A 23,465-nucleotide genomic window follows, 5' to 3' on the forward strand; every position below is an offset into this window, starting at 1 on the left:
TCCATCTTGTAAACAAGCCAGGAATTTGCGATGCAAACATATCCAAAAAGAGGAAGATGCCATCTGTTTGATTTGGTCGGGGTCTTGTAGAGGTGAACCAGCATATCAGAAAGGTCAATGCCGCCCATGTGTTGGTTGTATTCTTTCACTACCGCTGTGCAGCTCACGGGGACTTTTGACTTATGTGCACCGCTGTATCTTTGTACAGTGCCAACCGGCTCCACACCACGGGCGTTGCTTAGAAGGGTCACGCATTTGTTGCCGTGCCATTTCACTGCAATTATACCGTCTTATGAGCAGAAGTCAAAAGATCCCCGCGCTTCCTTTGACAGTTCTCTGTGACTTTTTAGGACGTCGTTTGCTCCGCCTGTTCTGTTTCCGCGAACAGTGCCGACGCAGTGAATGCCAAACTTTTTCTTCATTAGGCGGATTAAATCATAGTTAGTAAAGAAGTTGTCAAAAAATACTACTTTGGTGTGGGGTTTCTCAATGGTCTTGGTGAGCGTCAAGACGATTTTTGCACCCAGAAGGGGTATTTCATCAACCGAGCCTGCTGGCACGTCGTATAATGTGCTTCATCCTTTATACATGATGATGTCGTGGATTATTCCGTTTGAGCTTGACCGACAGAACAACTTGTAGCCCCACTTATCAGGCTTGTTCGCAACGTACTGCCGCAGGCTCCCGGCACGTGTCCCCTTTTAGGCAACCATAACTTCGTCGATGCTTTGCTTGCTGTCTGCTGGGATCTTCAAGAACTGCTCCCTAAGTCTTTTGAAGAGTGGTCTTACTTTGAAGAACCGGTCGCCATCTGGAACATAACTGAGGTTATCCACGAAGTGGACATGCCGCCTGAGCGCCTGGAACCGCTTCAGCGGCATTACATCGGCAACTGGTGGAAATCGCCCCTCCAACGACCAGTAGTCTTCAAGGGATTGAAATTTATATACTCCCATGAGCACAAGAATGCCAAGGAAGCGCCGAATCTCTTCTGGCGATGCGTTGAGGCTCTTTCCTTGCTGTTGAGTGGAATGCAGATGTGTTTGGTAGGTTATGTGCTCCACCAGCTCATCCGTGAATAATGACGAAGTATGTGTACGGAGAGAACACATCTTGCGGTGATGTATGAACTTTTTCGGGAATGTGTATGTTTGTGATGTGTTCTTTCTTCCAAGCCCTTGGCTTCTGCCGGCTTCGCTTTGCTTTGCAAACTTCTGCGTCGTCCGGTTCGTCGTATACAGGGACGACGACACGGGTACCTTTCTTGGCTTCCTTTGTAGGCAGACCGGAGCAGCTAACGGACGAGCGTCTCTGAAGTACGTTACTACAACTTGGGTTACTCTCAAGGTCATCAGAAGGACTGCATTGCGCGTTCAGACTTTCCTGCTGTGGTTCTCCTTGCCCATCTTCAGAAGCGTCGTGATCGCTGGAGTCCAGCTCCGAGTCGCTCGGATGCAGTGGCACAAGTGCGACGCCTTTATCCTTCCTCCGTGCACCATAAAAGAGTGTTGTGTCCATGGCTACAAGAAGAGAAATACGTCACTTGTCAGAAAAAGAAAAGAAAAATATGAAGTGGCGACAAGCTAACGCTCCACGGTGACAATTTCATCATTATAAAAACACGAGAACTCAATTCCTATCATAAAGCGCACCCCATAAAAAGAAAAAAGCAGCTCACATGCAAGCGGTAACATACAGGTCGTCCTCGGCTATTTTTTCTATGTGTCATTACGTTGATCGTGTAACGTTAAAACTCTATTAGGGATATACAAGTAAACAGCCGAGTGCATAACACTGACGGTAATTTCGTACCGTACTCAGGCAGCTCACCAATTTTGTAGACTCTGCATAGTGTCCTGTACGGCCACTTGTGTTCCGAAATGCGTTACGCGCTTTTGAGCATGCCACGTTGAGAGGTGCTTCTACAAGAAGATAAAATATTGGCCGTCCTTACCTTGGAATATTCGGTCCTGTTGAAGCCAGAACTCGGTCAACGCGGCGAGCGCGGGAAAAAGAAGACGACTGCTTTTCTGGGATGAACCCGGTCACTATGTGCCCTCTATTAGCAACTTTTACAACTAGCACGCAACATACTTCATAAAAAACGCTAAATTTAGACGGACAGTTTCTGAATTTTAGAGATAGGCGTTTTCAGGCTGCCTATAGTGGGTCAACAATATTGTTGATCTGCTGGTTAAAGGGTAATCCCAAGTCGTGTCCACTTACACTGAACCTGATAGTTGCGTGGTTTGCCTTCGTTGCATCCGAAGTTTTTTTATTAAGCGGATACCCATACTGCAGCCAAAATACATTGACATGAAAGTCCCATTCATAGAGCAGTCCACTTCTTCAAAGCAGATCTTATCACGGCACTTTGAGAGCTAGCGCGGCAATTGTGCTCCTAGAACCGACCCTTGCTGCCAACAAGCTGCATTGCCGGCGTGACATAGGTAATGTGTGAATACACGTTCCAGGCATTTAGTGGTAGGTCGGACTCCCCGTCATAACCTTCGTCCGGTTAGTGACAGTCGGAGCGCATTCGTACTTCGTGAACAATGTTTTCATCGGCGAATGGCTGTAAGATCTCGTCGTCATTCATAGCACCAATAGAGTAACACCTCGCGACACCAGGTCCGGAGAGTAGAGGATTAACGTGCCATTTCCGTCAGTCAACATACTTTTGACAATGCGGATGTTCGACAGTGTCATCCGTCGTTTCTGCGCTATTGTTTTGATGCAAGAATTCATGATTCACTTCACACTGAGCTCCAGCAACGCGGCCTTAATAATTTCCTCGGCGGTGAACAAATGCATTCAAACAGGAACGTCAGCAGATTATCTGTAAATTTTTTCAGCATACAATGGAATCTACCCCGCCGATAGGGCTCCTTTAAGCGCGTGAACGACGCCAAATATTGCATGCAGTATTGGGGAAGCATAATCACCGTGGTCTGCAAAAACAACATTTTGTTAAGCATCAGCAGAACATTGCTCTTTTTTTCGGTGCATCAAGAACGATGTAGAGAAGGCACACGTTGAACATGTCGTGCCTCATCCGACCTCCCTTCAAAATGTGTGTAAATTGCCCGATTGGTAAGGTACAAATAAACGCGTGTTATTCTGGTCGCACATGTCAGCCTGTGGCATAGGCGAGTTTCCAGACAAACAAGAAGAGCTTTTCGGGTTTCTCCTATCTAACCTTTGTGCTCCAGAAATATTAGCACTCTGCTACTTTCATCTAACTTGTAAAACGAAATTGCTTACCATGGCAAGTATGCGTTTTGTTTCTCTGCCGCTGTGCACTGTCATCTGGTTGACCATTTTTTTGGTTTGATTGGTGTGATGGTGGGATGTTCAGCGTAAGAAAAATAGTGTTTTTTTTTTACTGTTTAGTAAAGTTATTGGCGATTAACCTTTTATTTTCAAACTGCTGAGAACAGTAGGAATATCGGGAGTGTATTATTCTGACATAAAAGCACAGCTGACGCTGATAAATTAACATATGATGATGACCAAAACCTTTTTAAGAGAGGAAATAGAAGGTGCGCACTAGGTATGCAAAACACGTTGCGGGGCAAGTTGGTGATGCATTTTATTGTCTTCAAACTTAAACATTGCTAACTTTTACAGAGGACGGGCGCTCACTCCAACTATGTTTATTGACGTGTATTTTTGTTGAACATAAAAGAAAGACGACAATGAGCGCATGGGCATCTACGACTGATCACAGAAGGAAAGATCAAGAAAACGGGAGGGTAGGGGGGTGGGGAGTAAAGTGAGGTCGCTTTTTCTTCCAAAGATGACAGCAAATAAAGCATAGTAGATTGAGGCGAGCAGACTGCATTTTGTACCCTAGTTTTAAGCAATGTGAAATCGCTGGTGTGCAGGCGGACACGCACATCGCCTCTCGCCTTGGTAAAAAAGGCTTCCAATATTTCCTGAGCCAATCTATCTTTTCTCCTGGTCAGAATTTCGATCTTGTCAAGCCATGGCTTACAGTTCTGATCGTTTAGATCCTTGCAAGAACGGCAATGGGCGGGTAGATTTATGCATGAGTGTGATACGTTTGCGAAGGTTCGTTATGTTCCCTTTCACGTTCTTTAACACAACGCCCTTTCTGGCCAACGTACACGTTGGCACAAGAAAGAGGGATCTCATAGACTACACCTGTGGCACACCGGACAAAGTGCTTAGCGTGTTTTTTTTTCCACATCCAGATGATGCAGGGCCACTACTGCTGACTTTAAGGCGCATCTTGGCCAATTGAAAAGGTGCAGAGAACACCATCGGAGCGCCGTACTTGTTTCCTAGTGTTTTAGGTTATGGGACACGTTGCGGATGTATGGCATAACCACTGGCTTGGCGTTCTCGGGTCTTTTTATTCTGCGTGTCTTCTTTTGCCATGCCTTGAATTTCTGTAGGAGTGCCTCGGTCACAGCTGTCAACACGCGACCAAGGCACCCTGCTTTTTGTAGCCTGGCTACCTCGCCCCAAAAGCTCTCTCGCATCATGTGAGGGCATCACTTGACCAGTGTGGATTCTAGAGAAAGGGTCGCAATAGCCCTCTTAACAGTTTTCGATTGAGCCGAATCAAACGGTAAAAAATCTTTCTTGGCTCTGTATTCGTTTGAAAAATTAGCGCTATCTCAGATTGTTGAGAACAAAATGTTCTCTAGGTCTCCCTCCGTAGAAAGTATTGCATAAAACGACTAGCCCGATTTTAAGGAACATCACCAGGACTTAACCGTAATACACAAGGCGGTCCTTACCTTGGCAGGCACCGGAGGCTTAAAGCGCAATTCTCCGATAGGAGGCTCCGCGAAAGGAATGCCACGGTACTCCTCGATGGTGGCACCCAAGATGTCAATTTTCCGCCCGCCCACGGGTCCAAGGTCCGTAGTGCGTTGGACGTCGTAAGCGGCGCAAAACAGCGCTTTTAATACAATGGCCGCCACCACCGCTCTGTTCATTTTTGTATCCTTTCGAGCTTCCTGAAAAGCAGTGGTAATAAGATCCATGAGAACAGCACAGTGCTGCTTGTGCGATGTCAAGCATGTGTCAGTCAGTCAGCCAGTGCCCTTCCCTCTGCTTTTATCTTTTCACATCTTCTCGAAAAATAAACACAGTGGTGCATCTGAGCGCAGCTCATCAGCTGTTTCAGCTTTTCGACAGATTGAGGCAAAGAATTAGAGCAAGACATGTATGTACAATTAGAGACAACTTGTTACTTTTCACATATACTCTTTCTTCAAGGAACACTCCACTTGACTGCCATGAAGGAAAGTTTGTGGACGCAGAAATAAATGAATATATGCTCGACTTGCAGCATCAATGCCTGGTTCTTCAAGACGAGGCCTGCGCCAGTATTTCGAGAGGTTGTCAACGCTGTGGGAGCCGATACGAATGACAGGAAAGGGATGTTCTCTCGCATAAGAGGTAAGAAAATCCCGCTAGTCTTTAGATCTCCATTAAAGTCCCCACCCACCCTGCCACCCCGGCAGGTCGCTGCGTTTCTGGCACAACGTTGTCAATGCTAAAGCATGCAGCGCACATCTGTCACTACCGCCACGTAGTTTAAAGCACGATTGAAGTGCACACTCTTCCAAGAGGGCAGTTATGCGCCTTCCCTCTGGCTCAGGTGTCCACGGAGATATGTGAGACAGATACTGTGCATTCCGTTTCCTCAGAAACGAATTTGCAAATTTTACCCTCTGCTTTCCAAGCTCCGGTCCTATTGTTTTCGCGCTGTCGGAGACAGATACTGCGCATTTACTTTCCCCCCAAAAAATACCGAAGACACTTTGAGAATTCTAAAGGGTGCTTGGCGAAAGCTTTGTTGCCAACTCACTGCCCCTTTCCCGAACCCCTTGGCGCGGAATCACTGGGCCGCTTCGGAGACATGCGCCTCACTCACCGGACTGTAACGAGACGTATGGCAAAGGAGCGGCGGTGTAGCTGTCACCGCAGACGTGCGCGCGCTCGTTCTACCGCTACTGTGTGACGTCACGGTTCCGATGCACAGCTACGCCCCCATCGACACGCCCGTTGCTAAGGAGGGGAGGAGGTTGCGCTTTTACTTTTTCCTTTCCAAGCTCCCGCTCCACTGCTTTCGCAGCTTAAAGGCTGTCCACTGCTGGTTACAACGGACAATGGCGATGATGACGGCGACGCCGCGAAACGCACACACGGGAGCCTAAGAGCGGCGCTCCAAAAAACGCGGACACACGTAATTAGCTACGAATCCGCCGGATTCATGGGGTCTAGGGCGAAGACTTCATGCATTGCTCCCACATTAATGTTTGGTTCTTTCTTTCCGAGCCGCGGCAGCCAAAATGCTCCGTCTTAGGCCAAGGTCGCTGGGGCTTTAACGAAGTCACGACGCACAAACACATGCTTTCCCTTGTTCATGCTGGGAAATGTGAGGACTTTTCGCTGGCTTAAGGCATGCAGGGAGTCCGTATGTAGGTGCTGCAGCAAAGGTTATAATCGAATAATACGCTGAGCAGGTGTTGGAGCGGTACAAGACTGTTCCCCAAAGAATCCTCAGAGTGTAAAGACAGGTAATCCATGCAAAGCTCTTCTGCACTGATTGGAAATTGGTTTTTGAGGAGAGGAAATGGCGCAGTATCTGTCTCGCATATCTCGGCGGACACCTGAACCGGGCCGTAAGAAAAGAGAGGAAGGTAGGAGTGAAAGAAGAAAGAGAGAGAGGAGCAGTGGTGGAGGTCTCCTGAATAATTTCGACCACCTGGGGATCTTTAATTTGCACTGACATCGCACAGCACACGGGCGCCTTTTGCGTTTCGCCTCCATAGAAATGCGGCCGCTGCGGTGGGGTTAGAACCAGGGTACTCCGGCTGGTTAGATGCGCGCCTTACCTCAGAGGAACCGCGGCGGGTAACTGATTGGAATAGCGTCGAAAATCGTGCAAAATGGTAGACCCGCCGCGGTGGCTCATTGACTATGGCGCTCGTATACCGAGCCGGAGTACCGGGGTTTGAGCGCGACCATGGCGGCACCTTTTCTCTCTCTATTCTTCCACTCTCACCTTCCTCTCATCCCTTACGGCGTGGTGCAGGCGTTTACCGAGATATGTGATAGAGATAATGCGCCATTTAGTTTCCTCAAAACCCAATTTGCCAAATTGGCAGATCGCAGGCCAAAGAGCATGAGCGCCGGCTTCTCCACCCAGTGCTGGTTCGAGCTTCGCCTCCAGCGAGGATTTAAGTTATCGGTGCCGTGGCTGCAATATGCCGTTGATTGATATGAGTTGGCTCTACTGTGTGGTAGAGGCGTGCGCGAGAAGCTTTGAATATGCCTGAAATAGGTTACTATGGAATTGGCCTGTCACCTGGTTTCTGCAAAATATAAGGCTAATCCAAATGAGGGCTCAAGGTGGTTAAAGTGAGGTGCGTACGTAATGAGGGGCTCCGCCAAATTTGTTAAATATCTTCCTCCTATTCATAATCTCTCCGCGCAGAAGCTGCGAAACTAATGAATCACTGTTACCATCGCTCCGCTGAAGGTGGCATGCTGGCCTCGTTCAGAAAATTTTCGGAATAGCAAAGGTAATCGCATACGCAAGCCGTTCCTTGTCCAAGGCCGAGGATAACTATTCGACGAAAGAGGAGTGCCTTGCCATCGTCTGGGCTATGTTGAAATTCCGCCATTAGCTGTACGGACGATTATTCAAGCTGGTCAGCGATTGCACGCACTAACTCGCTTGCAAGTTCGAAGGACCCCTCGGGACGTCTCGCTCCCTTGAGCCTGCGCCTCCAGGAGTTCGACGTCAGTGTCGTTTACAAGTTCGAAGCCAAGCACTCTGGCATGTACTGCCTGTCAACAGCCCCTGTAGGTGCGCCGCCGCTGGACGATGAGGACGTCTTCCTGGGACCGATGAGCTCCAGCTATTGTGCACAGCAGCAACGCTCGGACCCTGAACTAAAACAGCTCGTCGTAAGGCAAGGTTTTTTCACCCCTCGTATTGTTCAAGTGAGGATTATCTTGGTTCTGCATACAGCATGATGTCCTCGTGAAGAACTTTGCAGCGAACAAAACAGCCTACTTCCTTGTTGTACATGCAAGTCTGCGCAAATAAATTCTTCAGGCCTCGCACGATGAGCCGACAGCTGGACGTCTCGTGTTTTCTCGCACCCTCCGCGCATTCAAGGCAAGTATTACTGGCCCCAACTGTCTGCCGATGTCGCACATTATGTGAAAACCTGCCGATATTGTCCGCGACGAAAGATCCCCCCACACGGCCAGCAGGATTTCTGAACACCGTCGAACCCACCTCGAGACCCTTTTAGCAGATCGGCATGAACTTACTTGACCCCTTCCGAAAGTCAACGTCTGAAATAAGGGGTTCATCATAGCGACCAACTACATGACCCACTACGGCGAGGCATAGGCCCTACCGAACAAAACAGCAGCAGAAGTTGCGAAATATTTTGTGGAGTGTATCCTTCTGCTACACGGCGCCCCCGATGTGCTCAAAACAGACAGAAGAACAGCATTCACACCGGAGGACAAGTGCATACCACTCGCACACAAACGCACTGACCAAGCGCATGAGCAAATGCATCGCCGATATTCTGGCCATGTATGTCGATGCCAAACACAATACCTGGGACAAAATCCTGCCTACAAAACCACAGTGCAGAAGAACACTCTTTTATGCTCAATCATGGCAGAGAGGCCGAGTCCAAGCTAGACGCCATGCTACCCAACGTTACTGAAGATAATGTCGACGGCATCGCCTGCCTTCAAGTGGCCGAAGACGCCAGAAGAGTTGCCCAATTACGCTTTCATGACCAGAAGCAGACCGAGGCCACACGCTGCAACCTACGAAGACGCAACACAGATTACAAGCCAGGAGACTGAGTCTTGGTTTGGAAGTCGATTCGCTGTCGCAGATTTAGTGAAAAGCCTTTGCGCCGCTATTTCGACCCGTACAAGGTTCAATCGTCGGCCAGCTGAAGAACTGGACTACGAAGCCGTCCCTAAAGAAATGACTGCATCCCAGCGAAGCCGCGTAGAACCAAAAGTTTCCATGGCATCCGTCTAAAGCCCTATTATGCGCGCTAAAACACGGTGTGTTTCCAGATTCCGTGTTTATTTTTGCCCAACCAGTTTTATTTGTTTCGAATGAACTTATGCTTTGAAGCATCGGGTCGATGCTTCTCTGACAGGGGAGTAATGCCGCGAATCTTTGTAGTGTTTCTTTATCATTCTTCAAAGCTGCAAGCGCACCGCCTTTTCACTTTGTGATGCAAAGAGCGACCAGATATGTGAATCGCATTTGTGAATCGCATCTGCGAATCGCATCTGTGAATCGCATCCAGGCGGAGCCGCTTCTGCGTTGTTCCAGAATTTTCTAGTAAATTTGTGCGGTTTATCTAGAAAGTTCGCTATCAGCTTTAAATTGAGCCCCACCGAGAATGACGGGCATTCTGTTCGACGACAGTCGAGCACGCCTGTTGCTACGCCGCCGCCGACTCATTCAGTTGTTTGCAGGCGCAAGTCAGTACAAATAAAGAGTTTTGTTTAGAAGCCATTCTCGCAGTTTTCCTGTTCGCCGGACTGCAGTCACCACTACGTGACAATACCGCGATTGTGGCAATGTTGCGAATCCAGTTGTCCTCCGCACCGCAATGTAGCGCCTACACTAAGTTTGCGAATTTATACGGACGCTATTTATCGACAGGAAGCTCATAGCGCAATTAGTTTAGCCGCAGCTATTCCTAGAACATGCATGAAAAATCAGCGCTGGGCGCAAGAGCGCCAAAATCTGAGGCGCGAGCTCAATTCGCGGGTCGACCAGGCTGGAGGCATAAATTTAGAGGCCGCGACATTATTAGAGTAAAATAGCGCCGCGATAGTCGGTGGAATCGAGCAGAAGTTGCCGTAATACGAGGCATCAGGAAGTTCTCGCGAACTTTGCAGCAGGCCTGCAAGAAAGTGCATTAATAATGCGAGCGTTTCTTGACGTGAACCTTTGAATCTCCTATGCATAGCGAGCCAACAAGCCAGCGTAAAATATATTCGTATTCAAATAAACAATACTTAAGCACCGAAACAAACCAACTGTATCGTCTTGTGTTATCTAAGGGTGCTTAAACTTGGTAACACTGCTTTTACACACACTTTTTTATTTCATGGTGACAGCCCTTAGCAAAAAGTAATACGTTTCGAATATACGGTGGGCTATTTAAATTGTATTTTCAACATATTTTGTATTCATGAATGCACTAAAAATATGTAGGAAATCCGTTCCTGAAATTTCATGCTTGGTATTCGAAATATATTCTTAAAATGTGCCAAAAATACCTCACTAAAAGCATACTTCGGGCACTTTTCAAATACGTGAAAAAATATGTATGCAGTTTTAGCATCTTGTCATTGTATTAAAAGTGTACTTTCATAAATATGAAATTAATTCGCCCGAAGTATACATCAATTCTAACAAACGGGCAGTCCTCTTAAACGTATTTGCAGCACACTTCTAGTTGCCGTTGAACAGTCGAGTGCTCGAAATCGCGTTTCGGGAAATGGCATTTTCGTGTTGTCAAGGTATTTGAAGTGTACTTCCGTAAATACGCAATTAATTCGCCGAAAGAATATTTAAATTCTAGCAAATTGGCAACATATTTGCAGCGCACTTCAAGCTGCCATTGAACAACTTAATGCTCGAAATCGAGTTACGGGAAGTCGCTTTCTGGGGTTGGAAATGTTTTTAAAGTGTACTTTCGTAAATACGCAATTAATCCGTCCAAGTATTCTTAAATTCTAACAAATGGGCAGTCCGCGCAAACATATTTGCATTACACTTCAAGCTACCATGGAACAATCTAGAGCTCGAAATGACGTTTCAGGGAACAGTGAAAACTCTCCCTTTCCTGTGTCCTTTCGTTGCAACACAGTAATCATAGCGCGGGAACAACGCAGGACAAAGGCAAGACGGGACGAGAACACCTGCGTTGTTCAAGCTCTATGATTACTGAGTTGCAATGAATTACCAACGTGCCCAAGCCTTTTATATTCTGAAGTCCTTTCGTTTATGGTAAGTACTAGCAGGAAGGTAATCACCACTTATTTACACTACGTGCGGAGTACGTGATAGCATGATACCGGCAAAGGCGCCTTGGGTATTTCCGGGCCCGAATATGCCAGCGAAAAGGACCACGACCTGCAAGGCCGACCGGAACCCTTAGACGCCCTTGTATGTGTTGGTTGACATTTCGACTCCTGACCTATTTCAGACGCAAGTTTCGACTACATTTCGGTTCTAGACCACCCCCGGATTTGAACGCGACCAGCAGGGCCCTTCTCGGATAATTTGTGGGCCCCCAGTCTTTGCGCAAAAAACGCCTCACGGGGCAAGATTGTGCGTCGCTCTCGGTGGGTATACCGGGTGTTTTTTTTTAGAAGGTCCAAAATTAAAAAAAAAGGTAAATTGCTTTAGATTTATTTTATCACTGGGGCTATGCTGGAGGCTTCGGCGGGCGCCAGGCAAGAGGAAAACTGCTTTAATTAGTTCGTTCATTAACTAAATATGTTAATAAACTTTTATAATTTTTATTTTAGGGGTTATGTTGTATTAGCAGAATTGGAGATCGTCCTCCAGACAGTCCCACTGAGAAAAACAATTTTAATTAAAAAATTTTCACGCACGTTACAAGGCGCGAAAAAGCGACCCTGGTAGGTATCTTCACACCGTAACTCAGCGGCGGTGAGCGCCTCTGACGTAGTTCGCTCCGCCCTGCGCTTTGCGTCACACGGCTGATATCACCTGAAGCCCGGACGGGCGGCCTGCGCTATCGCTGCTTGTTTCGCTTCGCTCCGCGGCCTCACGGAATGCCGCGTTGGAACAAAAACGCATTGACACAAAGCGCAAGGCGGAGCGAACTACGTCACAGGCGCTCGCTGACGCTGTGCTACAGTGTGAAGCTGCCTACAAGGGCGACTTTTTCTCGCTTCGTAACGCGCGCAAAATTTTTTTTCATGAAAATTTTTTTCTTGGCTGGACGCTTTGGAGGACGATCTCCAATTCTACTAATACAACATGTCCCCTAAAATGAAAATTATAAAAGTTAGTTAACGTATTGAGTGAATCAGCAAACTAATTAAAGTAGTTTGCTCTTACCTGGCGTCCGCCGTAGCCCTCAGTATAGCCCCAGGGTTAAAAAAATCTAAAGGAATTGACCTTTCTTTAAAAATTTTGGACCTCCTAAAAAAAACACCCGGTATATAAGGCAAGCCATGTAAGTGCATTTGATGTTTGCTGCGGCACTTCCAGCATGATTAGCTGTGTAGGTATTTTTGCCATTCCCATTCCGTCACGTGACATTTTTAATCTCATGTACATCATGATTGATGATAACTGCGCTTGTGCAATTTGTTCTGCAGTTGAAGCATTAACCGCCTCATTTAGTGAAGCCGACAGGTAAACCGTTTTTAGGCCGAAGTGAATATATTTTTAATGTATTAAAGGTATACTTTTAGTGTATTTCTAATGTAATCTTATATATATATAGTATATTTTTATTATATTTTTAATGCAATATAGATATGCTAAGCGGGAAAAAATGTACTTTTCACGTATTTTAAATAACGTTCAAAATATTATTCCTAGTATACTAGAAAGCATTAGTATTGCAGTTTAAGTATAGGGACAGAAAACGCAAAATAAATTGGAATTTAATACAATATGTTTGAAATGCATTTTACGCACATCCTCTTTTTCGCTAAGGGGCACGTGGAACCGTGTGCATAGCGCCACACTGAGCGTATTTTAACTCTTAGTGTCACTGTAGCTTAATCATGCGAGATAAAAGCTCGAAGCCTTGGTGGTCATGGAGGGCTGACCGGTAGCCTCACAGCCCTCCTGTTCTCACCGGCGCTAACAGCTCGCACCATGAGCCCTTTTTTTTAATTCTCTTTCAATAGAAATATTCCTATGCATTGGAGGCTCACTCTTCTCTGGCGTTACAATCTTTTTGCCCAGCAGAGCGATGTTTTCTATCAAGCAGTTTCGCTACGGCGCGGTTCAAAAACAGTATGACACCCCTCCGTTAAAGGTGCACTGAAGATGAATCTGAACTCGTCTTTTTGCCGCGGGAACTCAATCTACACGTTCCGAGCGTTCTTAGAAACTTCGATTTATTGCCCTGTGTGGCCGATTTTCCTAATTAAATTGAATTAACGTCCAGCTACCGCCTTTTTTTTTTTTTAATTCTCCCTCGTACGGTGGGCGGAGTCGACCAACGCGGGGAGTGCTTTTCACCCAGTCCCGTGGCGGCTTGCCGCTCTGCCATCGGCGGAGTAATACGCAGTAGTCCGTAGAAGCAAATAGTCCGCGCGTATTTTTATTTCTGCGGGCTTATTTTGCGGTTATATTATCTGTAAATGAAACTATTTATTCATGGAAACATAAAAAACAAAATGAAGCGAAAGCAAAGCCTCCACAGAGCTGGCTGAAGGGCACTCCAAGCGTTGGTCGACTCCGCCCACCGTACGAGGCAGAATTCAAAACAAAAGGCGGGAGCCGGACGTTAATTCGATTTAATTAGTGATATTGGCCGCACAGGGCAATAAGTCGCAGTTTCTAAGAATGCTAGGAACGTGTAGATCGAGTTCCCGCGGCAAAAAGACGAGTTCAGATCCTCTTCAGTGCACCTTTAAGGCTGCCATGATAGCACTCCAACCCTTGTGTCTGATGAACCTGCTTGGCGGAAGCGCCTAAAATAAGAAAAATAGAACCAGCCGCTAAAAAATACATAAAATGACAACAACCGCTCGGTAATATAGTCCGTTGATACTTCATGTGCACCGTTTTCTTAAACTGTTAAAACATTTCTTTAGTATTTTGATATGCACGGACAACTGCGCGGTTAATAGGTAAACATACGATAAAACCTCTGGCGCTACAAGCTGCATGCATCACAAAAGTATGACTTTTAGGGCGCAAAGCATACAAATGCAGTTTCTAAACAGCTTAAGGAAGTGCTTCTATGTGTCCACCTTATGTACGAAGCGCTCTCTCACGCTTACCTGCAAAGCGCACGCAAGATAGGAACATGGCAGCAAGACTAAATTGTGTTTTCAAGCATTAACTTTTGATCTCGGACGCTAGCGACTCGATACGGAGCTGCAGGGTGTTTGCGGCCAAGGCTTAGTACGAAGCTGGTGCTCGTACATAAAAACGGAGCGGTACTTTACCTGGATTCTTCCGCCAGTGGGGGCCGCTGCTTCGGACAGCTCAAGGTTCCGTACTCACAACGGCTTCTTCGAGACAATGCTGATGACACAGCTATCGTCGGCGGCCTCTTCAGCGTGGTTTGAAGAGTGCAGAAACTTCACAGCACCAGCACTTCTTAAGAACATACCCAAGTACTAACAAGCTGCCGAGTTGTTAGCAAAATGATACCACTGCACCCTCGACCTCCAGAACTTCGCCGCCGATGCCCTCTGAGGAGTGTCGCTAGAAACAACCGCCTGAGCTACGCAGAGGCGGCGATAAAGATATGCAGAAGAGCGGACGTGAAATACAGGAGTTGCATGACAGCCTTGCACTTCCGTTGGTAAGGCTACCGCTCCACGGTACTTGCCTGAACAGAACGCAATTATGGTTTCCGTGTTTTCCGGGCTATAGACCGCTAACTTTACAAGTTTAAAAGCGGAAATTTAAGGGTGTGCGTTATATGCGCGTCTGTGCCCGATCTAATAATCTTTTAGGATCGGTTGTCATAGTCGGAGAAGAGCTGTCGAAGTGAAATAGAAGACTTGGCCCGATGGCGACCCTCACACTTTATCGGCTAAATGAGATAGCGAAATCAGCTCGCTTAAGCAATAAGCTTCCATATGCAAGCGAATGCTTCTCGCGGTGGCTGTTTTTCACTACTTTGGATTTCTTAGCACATGCGCAAAATTTTCATGAATAACTGCAGGACGGTGCAGTCCTTATTTTCTGATGCATTATGATTTTTTTCTTTTTAAGCAAGTGTTTTTTACCTTTCCGTTATATACATTTTTGCTTTCATAGTATCCTACCCATTATGATATGCCACCATGTTAAAGCGCTCCAGAGAGTGTTTGTGTGCTTTCAAATGTTGTTGCTTGTACGAGGGTCGAGGGCTCCTTAAGCTGCTTGCATGCAGCTTTTACCTCGGCTTCGTTCATCAGTGTGACTAGGAAAAATTGAATGAATGAATGAATGAATGAATGAATGAATGAATGAATGAATGAATGAATGAATGAATGAATGAATGAATGAATGAATGAATGAATGAATATTTGCGATGATTCCAAAAAAAAATAACAGCCTTCAAGGCCGCATTCATGCTCAGTCTACAGTAAATCTTGGTCATGTGCTAGCTGGTGACTCATTCTCCGATAATCAAGGTAGCGCTTAAGGAAGACCCTAGGCGAAATGACGACACCACAACAAAGGAAGTTCTTCGTCTTTGCGGTATCGTTCTTTCGCCCTGTGGTCTTCCTTAGAGCGCTAACTTCACTCTCAGAAACTCAGTCTAGTCGCGCGTGCTCGAGCTCTGAAGTCGGATCGAGTAGCAGTGAAACGGTGTCACCTCGATCAACGAAGTGCACAGATGTGGGCTTCCCGGAACTGTGTGAAGTAAATGTCTGCGTTGAAGAAAGCAGGGCGGTGAAGTACGTAAGCTTAGCAAAACTTTCAAGGAAAGCTTGCAGCTTGTGTAGGAAAGCTGCGGGAAGCGCAGAATCTGATCTCGACTGAGAAAATGAGATTAGTAGGCGGTAACATGCCTTCGAAAGAAGACATCCAGAAATTCAAGAGTTGTGTAGCGTGTTGCGCCAGGTTTATGAAAACGAATCGCCTGAGTATTCGACAGCGCAAAACCGGGGGTTGAAGTGAACAGGAAAACTGGCAAATGGAAGATAAGTATCAATTCTGCTTGCGGACAATGTAAACACTTATTTTCACCCGAATTGCATACGTTTTCGTGCACACAGTCCTACCGCCCTCGCTTTCTTCTTTCATAAATTTAGCTTCAGAACTAATGCTGTGTTTTTGTCCACGCAACGTACTATCTTTAACTGCCGTGCGCGTCTGGAGGTACAGGTTTGACTCCAACTATAAATTTTAAGCCTAATGCAAATTCAAGTTGCTCCGACGGTCCGAATTGGTTCTGAAGTGGTTATTTTTAGAAAGATTCGGCAAAGCCCAATAGCTCTTTTTCTTCAGCGCTGAATTCCCGCGCGTTGGATCGCAAGAAAGAACGCCGGCGCGGAAGTTTCCTGCTTCCCACTTGCCCACTAAAATATGTGGGAAAGCACAGAGAAGAATAAGAAGGAAATATTGCCTTTCACAAAAACGGGATAAGGTGGCCAGTATACAGGGTGTTTCATCTAAGACTTTCTGCAATTTTTAAAAATAAGCTATTTTAATTAGATACGGGCTTTTTTTGGCATAGCGTTGTCAGTGGTGTAGTACATCATAATGCAGCTAAGACGTGCTAACTAGCAGGCTTGTTAACCAATATTCAATAGTTAACTTTTAAACTATTACCGTGTGGCCCCTTAATTATTGAGAGGCATGCAGCCCACCGTAAGCAATGTCCATATCCGTTTTTAGAATTTCGAGAACGCGATTCCTCGGCGCTGTGGCCCAACAAATTTCGCCCACATCGCGCCAAAATACATGCGGTTTGAGAAGCTTGCCGGCAAAGCAACCTCTCCAGTGAACCTAACTCGTCGAAATAGCCAAAATTTGTTGGGCCACAGCGCCGAGGATAATCGCGTTCTCGAAATTCTAAAAACGGATATGGACATTACTTACGGTGGGCTACATGCCTCTCAAAAATTAAGGAGCCCAACGGTAATAGTTTAAAAGTTAACTATTAAATATTGGTTAACAAGCCTGCTAGTTAGCACGTCTTAGCTGCATTATGATGTACTACACCACTGACAATGCTATGCCAGAAAAAGCGCGCATCTAATTCAAATAGGTTATTTTTAAAAATTGCAGAAAGTCTTAGGTGAAACACCCTGTGTAGTGAGGTTTAAGAATAATGTAATAATGGTAATGCTGATATTGTGATAAATTATTCCCCTCTACTAAACTGACCTGTTTCGTTGAGTTGAAATAATATTTAGGATGACATTATCTGATACATGCATTCCCACTCTAGTATTTGCTTACTTTATTTAGCTTTATGCTAACATACACCGCTTACGCATTAATGTTCTCGATACGTACCCTTAAGATGATTGTGGTTTATACGAAGTCGAGGTCATTGTTTTATGTACGCTTTGGCATGGGTGCTATATATTTCAGTTGGATTAAGAGCCTACGGTGTAGTTTTGCATGCTTCGCCCTCCACAAGGAGCTTCCGTCTTCACTTCGGAGCGTGGGTAGTCTCGACGGGTGGGGCCAACGTGGGGGTGTCGCAGGCTTCGGTCGCTGTCCGTGGTTTTGGCGCCAAACGGGTGGCGTATTCTTGAACGGCACAGTCGCACGGTACAGCAGGCGGCGTCAAAAAGAGGTTTTTCACCGTCGCAAAAGGAAAAATATCATTCTGCCACAAAAAAAAAATTGACCAAAGCCCAAGGGTGCTCGCATTAAAAGCAAAGCCGAAGCGGCACGACTAAATGTGTTTCGAACTTAATATCCTGGTAAAAAAAGGGGCTACTGCGCATAAAAAGACACCGACAAGAAGTTAACACAACAAACGCAGACTCGCGACTAACTTTATTTGAAAAACGACACTCCTTTTATAGCTTCAAACTGTCACATCACACACATGCGGAAACCAAAAACCTTTCTTCATTCTGATGAAGTGTGATTGAAGGGTCACTTACACAATCTTTACCCTTCTGTTTGATGCAAAACGCCTGAGCCAACTCACGCGCCACCTGGTCACGGCTCTTCCTCAAAACTTTGGTATCTGGGAGCAAAGGCAGGCATGGCTTATTGCGCGTAGCATCCGGGCACGCGCCACAATGCAGGGGTACATTCGACCCTGTTCCTGATTTCATCGAAAGCTGTTGTTCCCTTAAGCGATCATTTAAACATCGGCCTGTCTGACGGATGTATACCCTGCCACAGGTGAGGGCAATCTGTTATACTACACCCGTCTGGCAACTTAGTAACCTGGCTGCGTGAAACCGCGCTCCCTACGCGTCCGCGAAGATGCGGGGGACACTGGCTCGGGTTCTGTCAATCTTTAGGCCCCGCCCACAAGTATGTACCTCAATGTGCACCATGACTGTGCGAGTTTGGATGAGAGACGAATTGCACAGCTCCGCCCAACTATCGAAGGTTTTAAAAGAAGCCGCAAACAAAAAAGTAGATAAAGATCTCCAGAAATAGGATTCGGCTGCTTTCCAACCGTGCCTTGAATATTGTCTTCCATTTTTATAACCGATTTCTGTTAAGAGGTTTGAAGTTGACTGCCACAACCGGCAACATATCGCCAGGCGAGCATACGGAGACGTAAGGTGCTTTTGCGATCAACGGACATTGTGCCATTCTACCATCGTCGTTCATCGAGCTCGACGATCCTCTGACAAGCACGACCAGGCAACGTTTCGAAAGTTTAACTTGCCTTTTTATGTGTTGAGACTTGACGTATTTTGTTTCTCTTGATATAACAGCGGAGCCTCAAGTCGACTTATTGAATATGGCATGTCGGGAGTGAGAATGCAGACAGCCCATTTCAAGCATCCCCAGAAGGAAATTAATTATGAATTGCTTGTTTGCTTGCCATTCCATATCATAACGTCCAGGCGAATTCCTGTTCAAGCTTCTGTACGTGTTTAATAGACAGCTGAAATGAGATCACTAGGCATACTCGCTGTAAAGGCTGCAAAGTGACCGCGTTGATCCCGGGGCAGGATGGAATAGGAAATATATGTGGACGCGGCGGGAGCAGTCAACGGGATAACAATCATAGCATAGCAACGGATGCGGGAAGGGAATTAGTTAATGGGGCATCAATTATATGCCTTGAGATCGCCCAGGCGGGAAATGAGGTGGTTACGTTGCCGGTGGTTCCCGGAAGCTCTCATGTTTAATTACGGACTCCCAGTTTGCATTCCGCAACTATATTGGTGGAATTATTGGTCACTGCGCAAGAGAAATACTCCAAACTGTAGAAGACAAATAAAACGTCCATAGTGACATGGACCCCAGGGAACAATGCGTATTGTGACGTTCCGTGCGTGAAATACCAGGGCCCATACCTGAGAACATTCTTCTGGAAGGTGAGCGAGTGTGACGTTCCGTGCGTGAAATACCAGGGCCCATACCTTCGGCGGAATTTTCTTTGTGCTCAACCGTCCTACTCCCTTGTCTCCCCTTAAACGGTCCGCGTTCGGCGGCGCCGCCTAGACGGAGCCCCCAGTGGCGGCAAGCCACTGAAGGGGTACAATGGTACAAAGGTGCCGGCCGGAGGGAAAGCCAGCCCAATTAGGCATGCCTGGCCGTACAAGGACAAGAGAAGAAAGCTGCCGGCGGGAGACAAACGACATTCCAACGACGGATGTCGGGGATGCCGCAGGGCGCCGCCGTGGAAAGGAGGAAGAAAAAAAAAACATTCCAGTCGGGAAGACAGGAGATCGGGCGTGGCCGGCGGAGCAGATATAGCTGGCGAGTGCGGACGAAAGGCACGCAGAGGACGAGATCGTTCACGAAAAAGGGTCCTTCAGCGCCGAAGCCGGACGGCGCGCAGCTTCTGCCAGCCACCGACGGATCGCAACTCCGGAGACCATCCATCGCCCCCATGACGGCGTCGCCACGTAAGCTCGGACACCCCAGCCTCTGATGTACCATGTATAATTATTGATTACATCATTTTTTGTTTAAACTGAGCCATACGGTGTCTTCTTGCCTCTCCGTCCCGTGTGGACCTGCGCATTATGTGGGGTCGTCACAGTATGTTGCAAACGAAAGCGCTCACGACTGTGCCCGTGCGTTGTTACCCCGGTTCCCACACCTTCGCCGAAACATAATTTTTCAGAGCCGTTATTTAGCTATAAGATTCTTTGAACGTGAGATCAACAATGAAAGTATACCCTAAATTGACAAAAACCTAAAGAGGGAAGATGGGGTCATCATTCGGAAATTCTATCAAATATTATATCAACCCAGTCAAATTCAGCTACCGGTTCCCAAGTTCTCATGATCCCCATTGCGCCTTCTACGGCGAAGAGGCTAACTTATACTATTTGGTATGGGCAGTCCAGAAGATTTCAGATATTAGGTAGAATCAGTGAATCAACACCTGAAGACAGGGAGGCGGCGCTGTCCAGAGCAGCTTTGAGTGGCTAACCGGTCAAGAGCTGCGGCAAAAACCAATGGGGTCTTGGAATCAGTGCCCTACCCAACTTACCTCAATTTATTTTGTTCATTAAATGTTTCCCACACGCACACGTACACACACACACACACACACACACACACACACACACACACACACACACACACACACACACACACACACACACACACACACACACACACACACACACACACACACACACACACACACACACACACACACACACACACACACACACACACACACACACACAAACACACACACACACACACACACACACACACGCACGCACGCACACACACACAAAGCAAAATTTTCTCTCCTCTAGAGTAAAGAGTGATGCAAAAAAAAGATTTTTCTGCCAAAGAAAAATTAGGTCAAGAGTTCTTTCGCGAGCTTGTTGTTACAGCTGTATGTGCAATTCTAAGGCTCACGCGTGAAACATTTAAGAAAACGTAGCCATTAGGGAATTCTTCCGCGATGAAGTCGAATGAATGTTTTGCGACTCATAGCTGCCAGAGATTATATTCAACCAACTAGTGTCCTTTAGCCGGGCTTGCAATGTTAGGTAACAACTGGACTTTGTGCTTGTATTTCACATACATATATGTGCTGTGTCTGTAGCAGAAATTAGATCGGGTTCTTGATCCTCAGTATCAGAACATCGCGTGCACTGATCGGTGCGGTGGATAATGACACACACCCCAAGGGCTGTTAATGACCCTAATGTCTGCTGGAAGCCCAAGACAGCGCTATAAATGTTTGATGTCGAAGATAGTCTTGGCGGCAGTTCCTACGCTCTAAACAAGAAAGCGCCAATATGGGAGTTAAAGCTCAGTGAGCTGTCCTCTAGCGTGCTCCGTGTTGTAAAAGAGAGTGAGCTAGAGGACAGCTAATGCCCCTGTCAAGCGGGCAAGTTAAGTCCACTTACGGAGAGTGCACTTCGCTGTAAGTACACTTTACCGCATCTAAACGACGCAAGTGAGTGTCACTAGAGTAAGAGTGCACTTCGCTAGGAGTGAGTTCACGGACCACACTTTGCTGGCAGAGTGCGTAGCCTCGACGCCAGCGGTTCCAATGGCAAAAAATTTATAGTGTATAAAAACTACTTACAACTTTATTTTACGTGCTATAACACTGTTTTCAGAAAAAAGTTCGTTGGTTGTAGATACAAGCGAAGCAACAAAACAAGTTAACGTGATCAGATGCAACATCGCTGCCCGCCGCCATCTTGTTTGTTGTCAAAATTCTGGATAGTCTTGGCTGGTGTTGACTCTTCTTCTATCTTCATTTTAGTTTCCACGTTAAAAACTGTTGAACCTCGCTTTATTTGCGCTATCTTGGCTGGTGTTGGCTTTTCTTCTATTTTCATTTTGTTTTCATCGTTAAAAACTGTTGAACCTCGCTTTATTTGCGCTATCACGTTAAGCACTCAAATATTATGAGTGTTTATTTCTTTTCCATCGGCCTGTTCAGAAATTTCGCTCATTTCGTGCCGCCATTTTTTTTTACTACGAGTGCACTTTGCTTTCCCGTTTAGCACTGCGTAGCCCAAAGTGTCACTCAGGATGCCGAAGCGCACTCCCATAAGTGCACTTAACTTGTGCGCTTGACAGGGGCATAACTCCATTTTTATTCCTTCTCTGTTGGCAGTGCATATCCCAGCCCCAAAGGGCCAGGCAAAAGCCACCTACCGCCCTGCCTGGTACAGAGGCCTTCGAAAGCCGCTGGCCATTTCTCTACACCCCGCATATAGCGCCAAATGTTGCTTCAACAAGTTGCAACCGCGCCGTTGAGGAGGAGCGGAAAAAGCCGGTTTGTCACAGCTGGCGTAGCGAGAACTGGAAGCAAAGGAAAGACCATGAACCGCGCCGGGAAAGGGGAGGGGGGGGGGTAGGGTCAGAGTCACGAAGGTCAGAGCCAAAGTAGAAGGAGAAAAAGTGGTTTGACGTACGTATATAGTCTCGGCCGGCTGGCTTGCCGCATGGGACGGGTGGCGCTGTGGTTGAACGATATGAAGAGGACGATCGCTATACACGGCGATGGAGCATATCAGGTAACAGCAGCCGCATGGCGCTTGCGAACGTCACCAAGTGTCAGCTGAGGAGTTCAATGCCACGTTCACGAGGTGCGAATAACAGGAGACCCCGACGGATGTTCGCCAAGAGTGTGCGCCGTGCGATACTTGCACATTCGCCACGCCGACGGAAACGGATATTTTTCATTCCTACGGGAAAGTCGAAGGAGTGCTGATATCCGGGCTGGATGTGCAAAACGACATCTCTAGCGGTGGTGCTGGCTTGTACAGCGGCTAAGCCCAGTAACCAAACGAATTCGAAATAGTGAGGCTAGGGACAGTATCTAGACGCGCTTGAAACAAACAGGCGAAAACCAATCGCTAAACAAAGTCGAAAAGAGAGGAGAAACTAAGTAGGTAAACGTGTGCGAAACAAAAAAGCAAAGCCAAATAGCTGTTTGTGTGTCAAGTTGGATCGTCGCATGCATACGATGTCTGTAGATATTGCTTGCTCCAGCGCTACTGCCCTCGTTCCATGCATGTGCCAGACCGACCTTACCTTCCGGAACCTGCACTAATTCCCACTATGTTTCGCTGATTAATACGCTAAGCCCCAAGCTTACTCAGTAACATTTCTAATTGAAAAATACTCGCAGGACGGTTACCAGTATCAGCGGCGTGTGTGTCAATAATCTATGCAGTTTTGAGCCATAAACTACTAGAGCGCCACCACATAGACTGGCGCTTGAAAAGTGCAAAAAGTAGGTGAAGTGCTGAGCATGCGCAGAGTAGAATGACCAAGGGATTAAAGCACCGGCTGAGCCGGCATGTCGTTCGCTCGGGCCCGGCTTTCAACTCGAATGACGTAGTCTTCAATAAATGTGGGGTCGTGTCTCGCGCTCCCACTTCTAAGCTCTCCAACAATGTTCGAGTACGTGCACTGCGGCACACGTGACCTTGTGTAATTTGCATGCTTAAACAACGCGCACAAAAAGGCGGAGCACAAAAGCACTGTATGAGAAGACGAAGAGTGGATTAAAAAGAAGCGTAATCTGAATAACGCCTTTCCTCGGTGCGCACGGGCTCGTCAGCAACCTAAGAACCGAGAAGAAGCATGGTGAAGCTCTGTC

The 23,465-nt window shown here is 46.8% G+C and overlaps 1 protein-coding gene across 7 annotated transcripts in view; it reads right to left on the reverse strand.

Annotated features, from left to right (window-relative positions):
- The window catches only part of LOC149328563 (cholinesterase 1-like), a 38,880-nt gene extending 16,419 nt beyond the window's left edge, over positions 1–22,461 (reverse strand). For 2 of the 7 annotated variants that reach the window (XM_089562252.1, XM_089562246.1), the window contains exons 1-2: positions 14,221–14,509; positions 4,770–4,991 (exon numbers count right to left, since the gene is read on the reverse strand). In XM_089562252.1, the coding sequence (XP_089418378.1) occupies positions 4,770–4,970 (201 nt within the window). In that variant the 5' untranslated portion in view covers positions 4,971–4,991; positions 14,221–14,509. The other 5 variants (XM_089562248.1, XM_089562247.1, XM_089562249.1 and 2 more) reach the window with 5 other exon arrangements.
- Between the last annotated feature and the right edge of the window lie 1,004 nt (positions 22,462–23,465).

This window comes from Amblyomma mixtum, chromosome 9 (assembly GCF_055824585.1).
Source record: "Amblyomma mixtum isolate Tamu chromosome 9, ASM5582458v1, whole genome shotgun sequence".
NCBI lineage: Eukaryota > Metazoa > Arthropoda > Arachnida > Ixodida > Ixodidae > Amblyomma > Amblyomma mixtum.